Source organism: Lycorma delicatula, chromosome 6 (assembly GCF_047948215.1).
Source record: "Lycorma delicatula isolate Av1 chromosome 6, ASM4794821v1, whole genome shotgun sequence".
In the NCBI taxonomy this organism is placed as follows: Eukaryota; Metazoa; Arthropoda; class Insecta; order Hemiptera; family Fulgoridae; genus Lycorma; species Lycorma delicatula.
In genome coordinates, this window is record NC_134460.1 from 116,826,657 (window position 1) to 116,841,058 (window position 14,402).

Sequence of the window (14,402 nt, forward strand, 5' to 3'; positions counted from 1 at the left end):
AAAAGTTTATCTAAAAATAGAAAGGAATGGAGACCCATATGAAAAACCATTCTTATTTGTAGATGATTTTTATTTATTTTCTTTAATTATTGTCTGTATTTTTTTATTTCAGATTTCAAAGTAGAAGTATTTAAAGAAATCAATAAAATGTTACATTGGTTTGCTGGAAAACAGATTAGAAATGCTGGTGTAAGTAGAAAGTTACATATTTACTTGTAAAAATTTATTTTTAATTTCACATTTTCAATTAAATTTCAAGTGAAATCTAATTTGTGGGATTGATTAAATGTGAAATTTTCAATGGTATTTATTACAGCTCAACCTTTTTCAGGTTTTGGATATTTAATTTGCTTGAAGAAGCTTATCTTTGGATACCTTTCTGCTTACAGAATGGTTGTTTTTTTCTCTCTCTTTATGCAACATATCACTTGGCCACTAGCCAATAAACATTTAAAAAAATTAAAATTAACTTATTAAAAAAAATTTGTTGCTAAAAATAAAATATTTATTAATATTTTATGAAATCTTTTTTGAGTATATTGTGCATCCATTTGTTTTGAAAAATAATTAAATTTTATAATTTATGAAACGTTTGATTATAAGAACATTATTTTAAAATATCCATGTTATCTGAGAAAATAATTTTTTGGCGACATAAATTATGCAGTTTTTCATCTGTTAAAATTGTTTGACATTAATGATAAAATTATTGTGGGTTAATTTTAATTAATAATAATTAATTATTTTATTATTATTAATTAATTTTATTATTTATTAAAATAATATACAATATATAATAATAATAATAATATACATAATATAATATACAATATTATTTTCAATAATTGTATTAATTATAATTTAGAGAAAAATACATTTGTATGATTGCTTTTAGGTTGTTGGTGGAAATATTATGACAGGTAGTCCAATTTCAGATTTAAATCCAATATTTATGGCAGCTAAATGTCAGTTACATTTACAAAGTTCTGGTAAGAAATGTTATTTTTGAAATTAGATTTTAATATTTTTAGTTACTGATATTATAACTGTTATTTTTTTTAGTTTAAATGTTATTGTACTTTTCACTATTTGCTTGGTTTGTTTAATGCAATCAAATCATTAAATATTTGTTGTATATACTTATTTTATTCAGTATTACATGATGTAATTTGCTGATAAACATAATTAATTAAAAAACAACAATGTTAGTCTCATATAACATTTATAAAGTAATTCAAAACCATTGCCAATTTTTACTGCCATGTGATTTCAAACTTCATAAAAATATGTACAGAGAATCTCTTTCTAATTCTTACTTATGTGTTTAATATCACATTTCTTGTCTGCATGGGTGACCTTTTAGGTGTGCTACCTTACTTTTATTGTCATCCTTACTTTATATGCAAAGTGTTGTTTTAAAACACCATAACCATAAATTATTTTCCCTTCTTTTTAGATTTATTTATGTTTGTATTATATTTATTTTTAAGTTAAATCTCTCTTTTTAGGATTAAGTTTATACCATTTATTATTATTTATTTATTATTACGAGGCATATTTATAGTAAGGGCTGCTTAGTCATTAAAAAAAATTAACGTATGAGAAAAGGGTTTTACTTACAGTTTTAGTTTACTATATATCCACTTCAGTTTTCCACATAATTGACATTCAGTTCTAATCACTTTTCGTAACACTGTACCAGTTTCTTTAACCTCTCTGCATAGAAGTTTGCCACCTGGGAATTGAACCAGTTGACAATGGCAGTCTTGAGTTCCTCATAATTTTCAAACCATGTCCATCAAGCTACTTATTCAAATGCAAGACGAGGAAGTAGTCACTAGGTGCAAGGTCAGGACTGTATGGAGGCTGGTCAAAAAGTTCCCAACGAAAGTCTTGAATCTTCTTCTTGGTTAAGACAGTGATGTGAAGATGCGCATTGTCATGAAGGAGAATTACGCCGGATGACAGTTTCTTGCTTCATAGATTTCAGATCGTATGTCTCAGTTTGGTGAACGTTTCACAGTATTCATCAGCTGTAATTGTTGATCCACGTTCCATGAAATCTACCAAAATGATGCCTTTTTCATCCCAAAAATCAGTAGCCAACATTTTTCAATTCAAGTACAGAGATTGCTTAAACTTATCAGTTTTGGGGAACTTGAATGGTGCCACTGAATTGTCTGTTGTTTCGATTCTGCGTTGGTGTAGGATATCCACATCTCATCACCCACATCAATGTGGAAAAATAAATCATCTCCATCTTGTCGATAGCAGTTCAAAAATGCTCATCCACTGTACATTTTTTGCTCTTTGTGTTGGTCAGTGAGCACTTTCAGTACCCACCTTGCACATAATTTGTGATATTTGAGCTTTTCTGTGACAATCGTGTAGATAGAGGTGTGTCCAACATGCGAAAATTCATTAGCCAGAGCACTAATCATCAATCGCCGATTATTACTGTAGGTCCATACACTAGGCACAACTCTTGATGAATTTCAACCGCTGAAGATCCTTTTGCGCACAAAAAACAAATCAGTGTGCACTTCACAACTGGCGGGAGAAACGATTTTCGTGGACATTGCAATCTGTATTCATCAGTAGGCAAACGACTACTAAATCAATAACTGCAGTAGCTTTGTAAATAGCTGATAGATGGCCCTGCTTGCATGAAACTGTGTTCAGACCCACTATTATTTAAATATAAGCTGACGTCCCTTACTTTATGAATATGCCTCATAGTTTATGTTGTTAAATGTAGTATAATCATAAGTTGATAATTACTGATAACTTTGTTCTCTCTTGGAAGTTCCTGTAATCTATAATTTTGAATTTTTTAATGTATTTCTTTGTGCATATTGAAAAAATTGGGTCTTTATATCATGAAGTAATTTTCATTTTGACTTCTTGTTGATTTTCATTTCAGAATTTGGGAAAAGAACTGTTTGTATGGATGAAAATTTTTGGACAGGTTACAGGAAGAATGTAGTGCATCCTTTCGAAGTATTAACCCACATTATCATTCCGCATACAGAAAAAGTAATATTTTTTTATTAATACTTTGTACTATATTTTATTATTCTTGTGGAATATTTATTGTATTCATTACTTATTGTGTACAATAAAAATGAAGATGGCTTTATAATTGTCTAATATATCTGTGATAATTCATCAAAATCTGAATATGTTTTAACTATTAAACTTATTTGTATATGTTCTGAATCTGAAAAATTCTGAATTTATTTGTATGTGATATTATTTATGCATTTATTTGGGAACTTTACAGATGTTTATAAGAATAGCTGATATATTTATAGTTGTTTGTTAATATTTTTAACTTGTCCTTTTGTAGATGCTGTTTCACATGAAATTAACAGTATAAAAATGGCTTTCATTTAAGATATAAGATATTTTTGCATATTTTTTAAATGTGCCATCATAGTTTTATTTTTTAATTGATACAAGAATTTTAGTAGTTAAAAGCTTATTTTTATTTGGATCATAGAAGAATGTTCAAATATCATTCTTATATCAAGAAGGGAGTTAAACAAATTAATTTATTTGTGAAGATTTTACATAATCATTTTACAAAGGATTAAGAAAAGTGTTACAGATTCAGTTTAATTTTTAGAAAGAAAAAGCAATTTTGCTCTTTTTTGCTTGCTCTGGCAGGTACTGCAGGTACCGTCAGCATTAGAATTTGTTTTTATATAAAATAATGTAAAATTTATTATATAGTTTATCATTAATTCTTATTAATTATTGATATTCTATATAACATCCTGATACTGTACAGGAGATACTACTGTTATACAAATAAGTGTTTAATGATCTACTTGTAAAGGTTAAGCACAAAGTTTTGCATGACATAGTGATTTTACAGACAGGTGAGATTACTCTCAGTTGCCTTGAAGAGTACAGTAATTCCCATTATCATGAATAATATTATGTGATATATTATTTAATTTGTTGTTTTGTCAAATTTAGTGTGTAGTGTTTTGAAATATTGGTTTCTATGTGCAAACTGTAGAATTTACATGTCGTTTAAATCATAACAACAAACCACACACAAATTGCATGTGCTTCATATTTATATGAGATTTGAAAAGGTTGATTTTGATATGTATCTGCTTATGATAGATATACTTTTTGTGTGTATTCTTTTATGTGTGGTTGAATTTGATTTCAATTTGTCTGTTAACTCCCCCTGAAGGAAGAAGTTATTATTAAAATGAAATCATCTTTTAAAAAAAGTATTCATGTAATTTAAATATGAGGTAAAAAATATTAAAAATGTCTTATACATTTTTAATATTTGTAAAAAAAAGTGTTATAATGGTTTTTTCGTGCTGTTTTACTACTGCAATAATTACCTATTTATTTTGTCTTATAACTAAGCTGAAAGTAAAGTAAAAATGTAGTTAAATTCAGGATTTGTGTAGGAAACATACCAGTGAAAATATAAAAGTAATAAAAATCTTAAAATACTGTGTGTTGAATTTTTATGAAATTTGTTTAGATTTAAAGAATTTTAAAAACTTCTTTGTAGAGTTTTAAATTGCAGCTCGAAAGAAGAATAGTGCTATTTAAAATTGTTCTTATTTCTTAGATAAAAGTTTGATACTAATTACTGTTAATTGATACAAGAACTTCATGAACTGTACCACAAAATTTTTAAAAATGTTAGCACTTTTTAAAAATGTTTTAATATTAATAAAATATACTTTTCTAAAAAGACTTGAAAAGTTAGTTTAAAATAAGGAGATGGTTACAAAATATTAACTATCTGTGTTTATAATGTGCTGTATCTTAATTCAGTAAACAAAGTAGGTAATGTGAATTTATATACATACCTATAATAAATAATATATTTAGATACATTTATACTGAATATTTATCTTTAGTTAATAATTTTAACACTTTTATATTTGTTTTTCCCAATAGTTTGCTTCTAATTTTTGCCATTCACCTCATTTAACTGTTTCTTCTAATTTAGATCACAATAAACTTATTTATCGTGATTTTTTAAAAAATTGAAGTGTTTATAATAAAGATAAACCAAATTTAAAATAAAATTATGTTGTTATAGATGGTAAAATAAAGTAATGTATACTTTTCAGAATCAGTTTTTTCGAGCATATAAGCAAGCTAAAAGAAGAGATGATGATATTGCCATTGTAAATGCTGCATTCAATTTAACTTTAGATGATGATGACAATGTTGTTAATTTGGTTTTATCATATGGTGGAATGGCTCCCACTACAGTTATTGCAACAAGAACTGGTGAATCTTCAATTGGAAAGTATGTAAACTGTTATGAAACAATTTTTTTTATTGTTATATAATATATAAATATATTATTTTTCATGTAAAACATTATTATTATTATTATTATTATATTTGTTTATGAATTACAAGGGATGACTGGTAAATAAATTGAGATTGAGCATGCATTTTGACATTTGCCACTATACACATTTTAATGTTTTCCAAAATTTGTTGATAGCTACAATTGCCATTACAAAAAATTTGTTTATATTTGCTGTTTTCACTTAGCATTAGCTGTTTGTCAACTGAATGATTGTAAAGTCAGATGTGTAATTTCATTTTTTGAATGTTAGAAATATGTGATGTAGTCTACAGGGGAGCAGAATATGTTTGAACATGCAAACTTGGTTTGGAGGAAATTTCACAGAAATTTTTACCACTCATGAAAAATAAATCGTGACGTAAATATCAACTGATGTTGTATTCACATCATTTTTACAATTATTAACTAGAATAATCGATCATTTAACAAGTTTTGAAAAGAAACATTGAATATTAGGCATAATGACAACAAAGGTAGCATCGTCATTCCTGGTGAGGAATGACTCATAGACTCAAATCGCAACAGGCAAGGGACACATTACTGATAAGATGGATTGTGGTCACCAGTGTGTGCATGTGTGATTGTGTCTCGTCGCCTCTACTGTGCTATTCGTTAGTTGCTTTTGGGTAAGAAATAGTGTTTCTTTGTTTTTATTAGTTGGCCAGCTGCAAAAGTATTGTTTTCCTTTAATAGTAAAGTAGTTAAGTAACTTTAAATAATGTTACGTGATATACACTATATATAGTATAATGAATATAAAATATCGTAATTGTACATTAATTAACTGTGTTGACATTTAAAAGTAAGCAAGACGTAAACTGTGCATTTTGTGACTGACACGGCAGATGTGGTAGACCTAGAGTTTTGGGGAAATATTTCTGATTGAAAAAATTGTGTTTGAGAGAAATTTCAGTAATCTGAACATTTTCTGCTCCCTTGGTTCTAGTGAAAATATAATTAATGATATATTGTTAAGGACATGGGTATGAAGGTTAAATGAAAGGGAAAAGAATGTGTATAATGAAACTTGAAGTGTATTTTAGTGACTGATGATTGGGTTAATAGGGTCAAATAAAACTAACACAAACAACTATTGATAGTTTTTTGATAAATTTTCCCGTCATCACAAAATTATATTTTTTTATTTCTGTTAATATGAATTCTAAAAAATGTGGATAAATGTCATAGAATATTCTTTGTTATTTTTAGAATTGATTGAATAAACTATTATTGATAAATTTGTATTATTATAATGTTTTAAAGATGTTAACAGCTATTTATTTGTAGAATGTCTTTGCCTCATGTGTTTGTGTTATATAACGAGTACATTTCTTGTGTTTTTATAGACTTTTTGATGAAAAGTATGGTATTACTTATAGTTGCACGGTGGGATTGGGGTTTGAAATTGAATTTTCTTTAGGTTTTGAGCCAATTTTACCTTGACATGATTTTTTCAAGTGCCGTTACCCAGAAAAATGAAAAATAACAGTGATTGAAATTATGAATTATATATATTCTTTTGAAGTTTATTTTTTACTGCTGATATATTTTTTTAAAATCATTTTATAATGTAATTTATAATACAAATCCCCTATTTCTATTTAAAAAAAGTGTAAATTGATAAAAGTATTTTTAAATTTATCCTGATTAATTCTGTTAAATTTAAAACTCGTAGTAATTCATAGGATATAAAATCATATAGGTTAGAAATTGAGTTTCTTTCTGTAGAAAAAATTTGTACCTCCTCACCAAAAGATTTTCATCACATATAAGATCATTTATGTTTATTTTTCTGTCAAGTAGAAATAATATAATCCTGGCTTAAATTTAAGAATCATTGTAAATAATTGTAAAATTTCTTTGTTTCAAAGAAGTACAACAGCTTGAAGTTATAATAAAAATATACCATTATAATTTTTGCTTGTAATTATTTGCTAAAAAATTAATATTGAACTGGGTTGTTAATTTTATACAAGTAGTGCTTATAGTCATTAAAAATGTAAAAAAAAGATAAATATCTTGTGTTAATTAAAAATAAAACGTTGTTACCATATAAAATGTAAATGAATGATTATTATTCTATTTCTTAGTAAATTGTAGTTGTAAATAGAATAGATAGTAATTAGAAATGATAAATGAATTAAAAACATGAAAAATATGAAATTTATGAGTACACTTGCAATAAATTATGGAATAATTATATATCTATTAAAGTAATATTTCATAAAACTGTCAGCAATTTATTAAATTCACCATTAGTTATAACATACCTCTATTGATAACTGTATTTGAGAAAATGCAGTATATTTTTGAGAATAGTTTGATAAACGCACATTATAAATTAATTATATAATAATTTCCACTTAACCAAATATTTTTATTATTATGTCTGAGCATTTTCAGATATTAATCCATCATCAGGAACATTTATGTGTTATGTATTATAATTTTTTCCTTCCCAAATTAATATATTAGATGAATTTTGAATTTTTTAAAAACAAAAATTATAAATACAACAATTGATCGTCAAACTGTAAAAATAATGTAGACGTTCTCCATCATTTCATTATGAAGCTATCAATTGTTATGTTTATTAGTATGAATCAGTATAACCAACCTAAAAATCAATATTGTTTTTTAATATTTCTTTAAATAATACATCATATCAAATTTTGTTTGCTCATTTATCAAACTTTTACATTTAAGTAAATATAATATTTGTTTTATGAAAGTTATTGGAATATTCAAGAATATTAATAAAATTATTAGGATTGTAATTATGATTATTTTCTAAGATATGTCTAGCAAATTGGATTGTAAAGATTAGACCTTTTTAACTTATGTTGTTTCTTTTTATACTATGATTAGGCACTCAAAACATGTCAATTTGGTCAAAAGTAAATTGGAAAATATAATTATCATAAAAATAACTTACAGTAGTACACTGCTGAACAGAAAGTATTTTTTATTATTCAAAATAGTGCCATAAACAATAAGATGAAAAAAATTTGTTTTAAATTTCAAGTTTTTCTCTTAAAATTTATAATTATAATTGTGTAATTATACATATCCTTATAAATGAATTTCATGTCAGGGATTAAAATAATGCTTAAGTGATGTCCATGCTATACATGTCATCCATTGCGTTATAATACTTATCTCAATCTTTGGAGCATTTGAGAATTTAACTTTTTTTTAAAATCTTAATGGTTAAGGGAATATATTAATCTGAATAGTTAAAATAAAAGTAATGAATCACTTGCTTGTCATTATTTCTGTTTATTTTCATTGACATTCATTATAGTTAAGTTTTAATTTGTATTTTAATATTACGTGTTGTATATTTTGATTATTTATTTACCCTTTTTTTCAGTCAGGATTGTGTTTAATAGCAGATAATTTCTGGAATTCATAAAACTATATGTACATTTTGTAAGTTTACTTTTTTTATTGTAGAAAATGGGACAAAACACTATTGGAAAATATATTTCAAAATTTAGTAAAGGAGCTTCCATTAGATCCTGGTGCTCCTGGTGGTATGATCCGTTATAGGCAGTCACTCACATTAAGGTAACATAAATTTACTAAACGTGTTTTATGTAATTGTTTTTCTATTTGTTTAGACTATACAGTTTTTTCTTCTTCAGAAAATCGTGCTTCTTTTGGAGTTTATATATTTGTTTGTTATAATTATTTTTAAAAAAATGTTTATTCATTTTAATTCTATTTTTATTTTTAAATAGAAAAAACAAACTTGAATAACTAGGAGGAGATATTTATTTAGAGATTTATTTAGGAGATACTCACCAATAGCAGAATTAGTGATATCTAAATGTGCTCTATGCTCTGTGGTTAGGTTACTTTATGATTTATAATAATCTTGTGTATTTTACTGAATGTCTTATTCACTTATCTTTGTGAATGATGTATTTCATAGACTTTTGCTTTCCACCTCAATTAATATTTTTCATGAACATGCATAATTTTATTCTTTACAAGTTGTAACAAAAAAAATGTGTCTGTCAATATGGTTTTTACATCATCTAAAAATGAAGAAAAAATGTTCTTAGGAAAATACAATTTCCTATTCATTTTTTCAGTTTTTTAAAGAAAAGTTTGTGTCTCAAGACTGGATAGAAGAATCATTGTAATATTTAGTGCAACTTTCTCTAATGAATAAAAAAATTAAGTTACTCTGTAAACATTTTCATAAATTAAAAAGTAGTTGTCACATCAGTATGTTAAATTTGTAAACTTATTTACACAATAATTCTTTATTTATTAGAGAAAATTGATATAAACATGTATACCAAATATTGTAATAATTCCTCAATTCCATCTTGAATGTAACATTTTTTTTTTTAAGTAGTAGAAAATGATGGACAGAAGAAAAACAGGTGAAATTTTAATTTTTTTATGGAACATATTTTGTTCGTTTTGGTACCTAGAATCTGGAAATGAAAAGCCAGGTACACATTTTTGTTATATCTGTTGTTTGTTGTATCTAGTATGTATTTGTCATACATATAGATACATACTTTCATCCTTGGGTACAAACCCAAGTCTGTTCTTGCCTCATAGATGAAATTTATCTGTGGCTTTTTGTTATTTGCTGGCTGTTGTTCTACTCTCAGATGATTGAGGCCCTTCTTCCTTGGTCTCATCATCTGACCATCTGTCTCTCTACAGAATTTTCTGGCTTCCCCTTTGCGCATCCTTCAATCTAATACCCTTTACTTTTTTACAAGTCCTACTCGTATGTATGTTGCTTTTTTGGAAGCTAAAATTCTTTTATCCTTTTATAATATTTTCTGTGTTTCCTTAATTTCCTTAACTTTCTTCCTGTTTGATTAAGCCAAATGTATTCTGTAAAATTTTATTTTTGAATAAAATAAGCCTGTTTTCATTCTTTTTAGAAAAGAATCCAAATTTCACTTCTTGGACGGGTAGGTTAGATAACTGTTTTGTATATTTATATTTTAGTCTTGAATGATAATAATCTTAATAATATTATTTTTCCACGAGCATACAAACATCTATTTTGGTCTATCAAGTTTACTTTTGATTTCTTTGTCTTCTGTTGTTTAACAGCACTCTTAGATACTTGAACTCATTAGCTTATTTCTATACAGCAGTTGATATTATAATTCTCTTTCCTTTCTCATGGTATCTTTCTTCTGTCTGTATAATCCATCATCTTTTTGTACTGGCCAGCAAACCAGTACTTTTTTTCTTTAATAAATGTTTCTTTCACTGACCTGAGGTCCTTAAATTTGGCTGCCCAACTACATCATCTGCAAATTCTAAAATATTTATGCCTTTGGTGGACTGTCCTTTCATGAAACCTACATAGTTTTCTTCCTTTAATGGATTCAGTATATGTATCAACTGGTCTAGATTACCTCTGATAACACTCTACAAGTTGTATTTAAGAGGGATACTGTTGTTTTTAAAGACTTGTTTATCGTTTTTTTTATAATGCAACTAATATTATTGTTTCCATCTATTCTTTGAAATGTTCATTATTCTGTGTATATGAGTGGTTCAGTAGCAAACTCAGCAACCTCCACTTTTCAGAATTTTATAACGCAATAGAAAAACTCGTAGCACTATTTCCTCACAACAAAAGTAATTCTTCCAAAAATGACCTTCATGCATCAGAAACATATCTTTAAAATCACAAGCCCACATATACAAATTAAAGTTATTTACATTTAAAATCCTCCTCTATGGATCATGAGACCTTGCCGTTGGTGAGGGGGCTTGAGTGCTCAGGGATACAGAGTAGCTGGACCGAAGGTGCAACCATATCGGAGAGGTATCTGTTGAGAGACAGACTAAGGAATGATTCCTGAAAGAGGGCAGCAGCTCTTTCAGTAGTTGTTAGGGGCGTGAGTCAGGACGACTTAAACGGCCGTATCAACATCACTCAGTCCTCTGAGTACTGCGCAGCTGAAAGCAATGGAAAACTACAGCTGTTTTTTTTTTTCCAAGAAAATGTGGCTCTGCATTTTCAAAAGCAATAATGGCCTTCCTTGGTAAAATATTCCGGAGGTAAAATAGTCCCCCGTTCAGATCTCCGGGTGGGGACTACTAAGGAAGGGGTCACCAGAAAAGTAAAAAATAACATTCTACGAGTCGGAGCGTGGAATGTTAGAAGCTTAAAAAAGGTTGGTGGGCTAGAGAATTTAAAAAGGGAAATGGATAGGGTAAACGTGGATATAGTAGGAATTAGTGAGGTTCGGTGGGAAGAGGAAGGCGACTTTTGGTCGGGTGACTTTAGAGTAATTAACTCAGCGTCAAATAATGGGCAGGCAGGAGTAGGTTTCGTGATGAACAAGAAAATAGGGAGGAGAGTGGAGTATTTCAAGACGCATAGCGATAGAGTCATTGTAATAAGGATAAATTCAAAACCTAAACCGACAACGATTGTTAACGTCTATATGCCTACAAGCGCCCATGATGATGATGAGGTAGAATGTGTATACGAAGAGATTGATGAAGCAATTAAACACGTAAAAGGAGATGAAAATTTAATAATAGTTGGAGATTGGAATGCAAGCATTGGAAAAGGCAAGGAAGGAAATATAGTGGGTGAATACGGGCTGGGCAAAAGGAATGAAAGAGGGGACCGACTTATAGAGTTTTTTGCACTGAGTATAATTTAGTAATTGCCAACACCCAATTTAAAAATCATAATAGAAGAATATACACTTGGAAAAAGCCAGGCGATACTGCAAGGTATCAGATAGATTATATCATGGTTAAGCAAAGATTTAGAAATCAACTCGTGGACTGCAAAACTTACCCTGGAGCAGACATTGATAGCGACCATAATTTGGTGATAATGAAATGTAGATTGGGGTTTAAAAACCTGAAGAAAAGGTGTCAGATGAATCGGTGGAATTTAGAGAGGCTTGAGGAAGAGGAGGTAAAGAAGATTTTTGAGGAGGACATCGCTAGAGGTCTGAGTAAAAAAGATAAGATAGAAAATGTAGAAGAAGAATGGGAGAATGTTAAAAAGGAAATTCTTAAATCAGCAGAAGCGAACTTAGGCGGAATAAAGAGAACTGGTAGAAAACCTTGGGTTTCAGACGATATATTGCAGCTGATGGATGAACGTAGAAAATATAAGAATGCTAGTGATGAAGAAAGTAAAAGGAACTATCGGCAATTAAGAAATGCTATAAACAGGAAGTGCAAACTGGCGAAAGAAGAGTGGATTAAAGAAAAGTGTTCAGAAGTGGAAAGAGAAATGAACATTGGTAAAATAGACGGAGCATACAGGAAAGTTAAGGAAAATTTTGGGGTACATAAATTAAAATCTAATAATGTGTTAAACAAAGATGGTACACCTATATATAATACGAAAGGTAAAGTCGATAGATGGGTGGAATATATTGAAGATTTATACGGAGGAAATGAATTAGAAAATGGTGTTATAGAGGAAGAAGAGGAAGTTGAGGAGGATGAAATGGGAGAAACAATACTGAGATCTGAATTTAAGAGAGCATTAAAAGATTTAAATGGCAGAAAGGCTCCTGGAATAGACGGAATACCTGTAGAATTACTGCGCAGTGCAGGGGAGGAGGCGATTGATAGATTATACAAACTGGTGTGTAATATTTATGAAAAAGAGGAATTTCCATCAGACTTCAAAAAAAGTGTTATAGTAATGATACCAAAGAAATCAGGGGCAGATAAGGGTGAAGAATACAGAACAATTAGTTTAACTAGTCATGCATCAAAAATCTTAACTAGAATTCTATACAGAAGAATTGAGAGGAGAGTGGAGGAAGTGTTAGGAAAAGACCAATTTGGTTTCAGGAAAAGTATAGGGACAAGGGAAGCAATTTTAGGCCTCAGATTAATAGTAGAAGGAAGATTAAAGAAAAACAAACCGACATACTTGGCGTTTATAGACCTAGAAAAGGCATTCGATAACGTAGACTGGAATAAAATGTTCAGCATTTTAAAAAAATTAGGGTTCAAATACAGAGATAGAAGAACAATTGCTAACATGTACAGGAACCAAACAGCAACAGTAGCAATTGAAGAACATAAGAAAGAAGCCATAATAAGAAAGGGAGTCCGACAAGGATGTTCTCTATCTCCGTTACTTTTTAATCTTTACATGGAACTAGCAGTTAATGATGTTAAAGAACAATTTAGATTCGGAGTAACAGTACAAGGTGAAAAGATAAAGATGCTACGATTTGCTGATGATATAGTAATTCTAGCCGAGAATAAAAAGGATTTAGAAGAAACAATGAACGGCATAGATGAAGTCCTACTCAAGAACTATCGCATGAAAATAAACAAGAACAAAACAAAAGTAATGAAATGTAGTAGAAATAACAAAGATGGACCACTGAATGTGAAAATAGGAGGAGAAAAGATTATGGAGGTAGAAGAATTTTGTTATTTGGGAAGTAGAATTACTAAAGATGGACGAAGCAGGAGCGATATAAAATGCCGAATAGCACAAGCTAAACGAGCCTTCAGTAAGAAATATAAGTTGTTTACATCAAAAATTAATTTAAATGTCAGGAAAAGATTTTTGAAAGTGTATGTTTGGAGTGTCGCTTTATATGGAAGTGAAACTTGGACAATCGGAGTATCTGAGAAGAAAAGGTTAGAAGCTTTTGAAATGTGGTGCTATAGGAGAATGTTAAAAATCATATGGGTGGATAAAGTGACAAATGAGGAGGTATTGCGGCAAATAGATGAAGAAAGAAGTATTTGGAAAAATATAGTTAAAAGAAGAGACAGACTTATAGGCCACATACTAAGGCATCCTGGAATAGTCGCTTTAATTTTGGAAGGACAGGTAGAAGGGAAAAATTGTGTAGGCAGGCCACGTTTGGAATATGTAAAACAAATTGTTAGGGATGTAGGATGTAGAGGGTATACTGAAATGAAACGACTAGCACTAGATAGGGAATCTTGGAGAGCTGCATCAAACCAGTCAAATGACTGAAGACAAAAAAAAAAAAAAACATTTAAAATTTGGAGATTGCTGTCTTTGAAACTA

At 28.9% G+C, this 14,402-nt stretch overlaps 1 protein-coding gene across 1 annotated transcript in view; it reads left to right on the plus strand.

The window, feature by feature from the left end:
• Positions 1-14,402, plus strand: part of ry (xanthine dehydrogenase rosy) — a 99,664-nt gene that overhangs the window by 32,934 nt on the left and 52,328 nt on the right. The window contains exons 8-12 of the mRNA XM_075368360.1: positions 113-189; positions 896-989; positions 2,924-3,036; positions 5,118-5,299; positions 8,825-8,938. Of these exons, the coding sequence (XP_075224475.1) occupies positions 113-189; positions 896-989; positions 2,924-3,036; positions 5,118-5,299; positions 8,825-8,938 (580 nt within the window). The remainder of the gene's footprint in view (positions 1-112; positions 190-895; positions 990-2,923; positions 3,037-5,117; positions 5,300-8,824; positions 8,939-14,402) is intronic.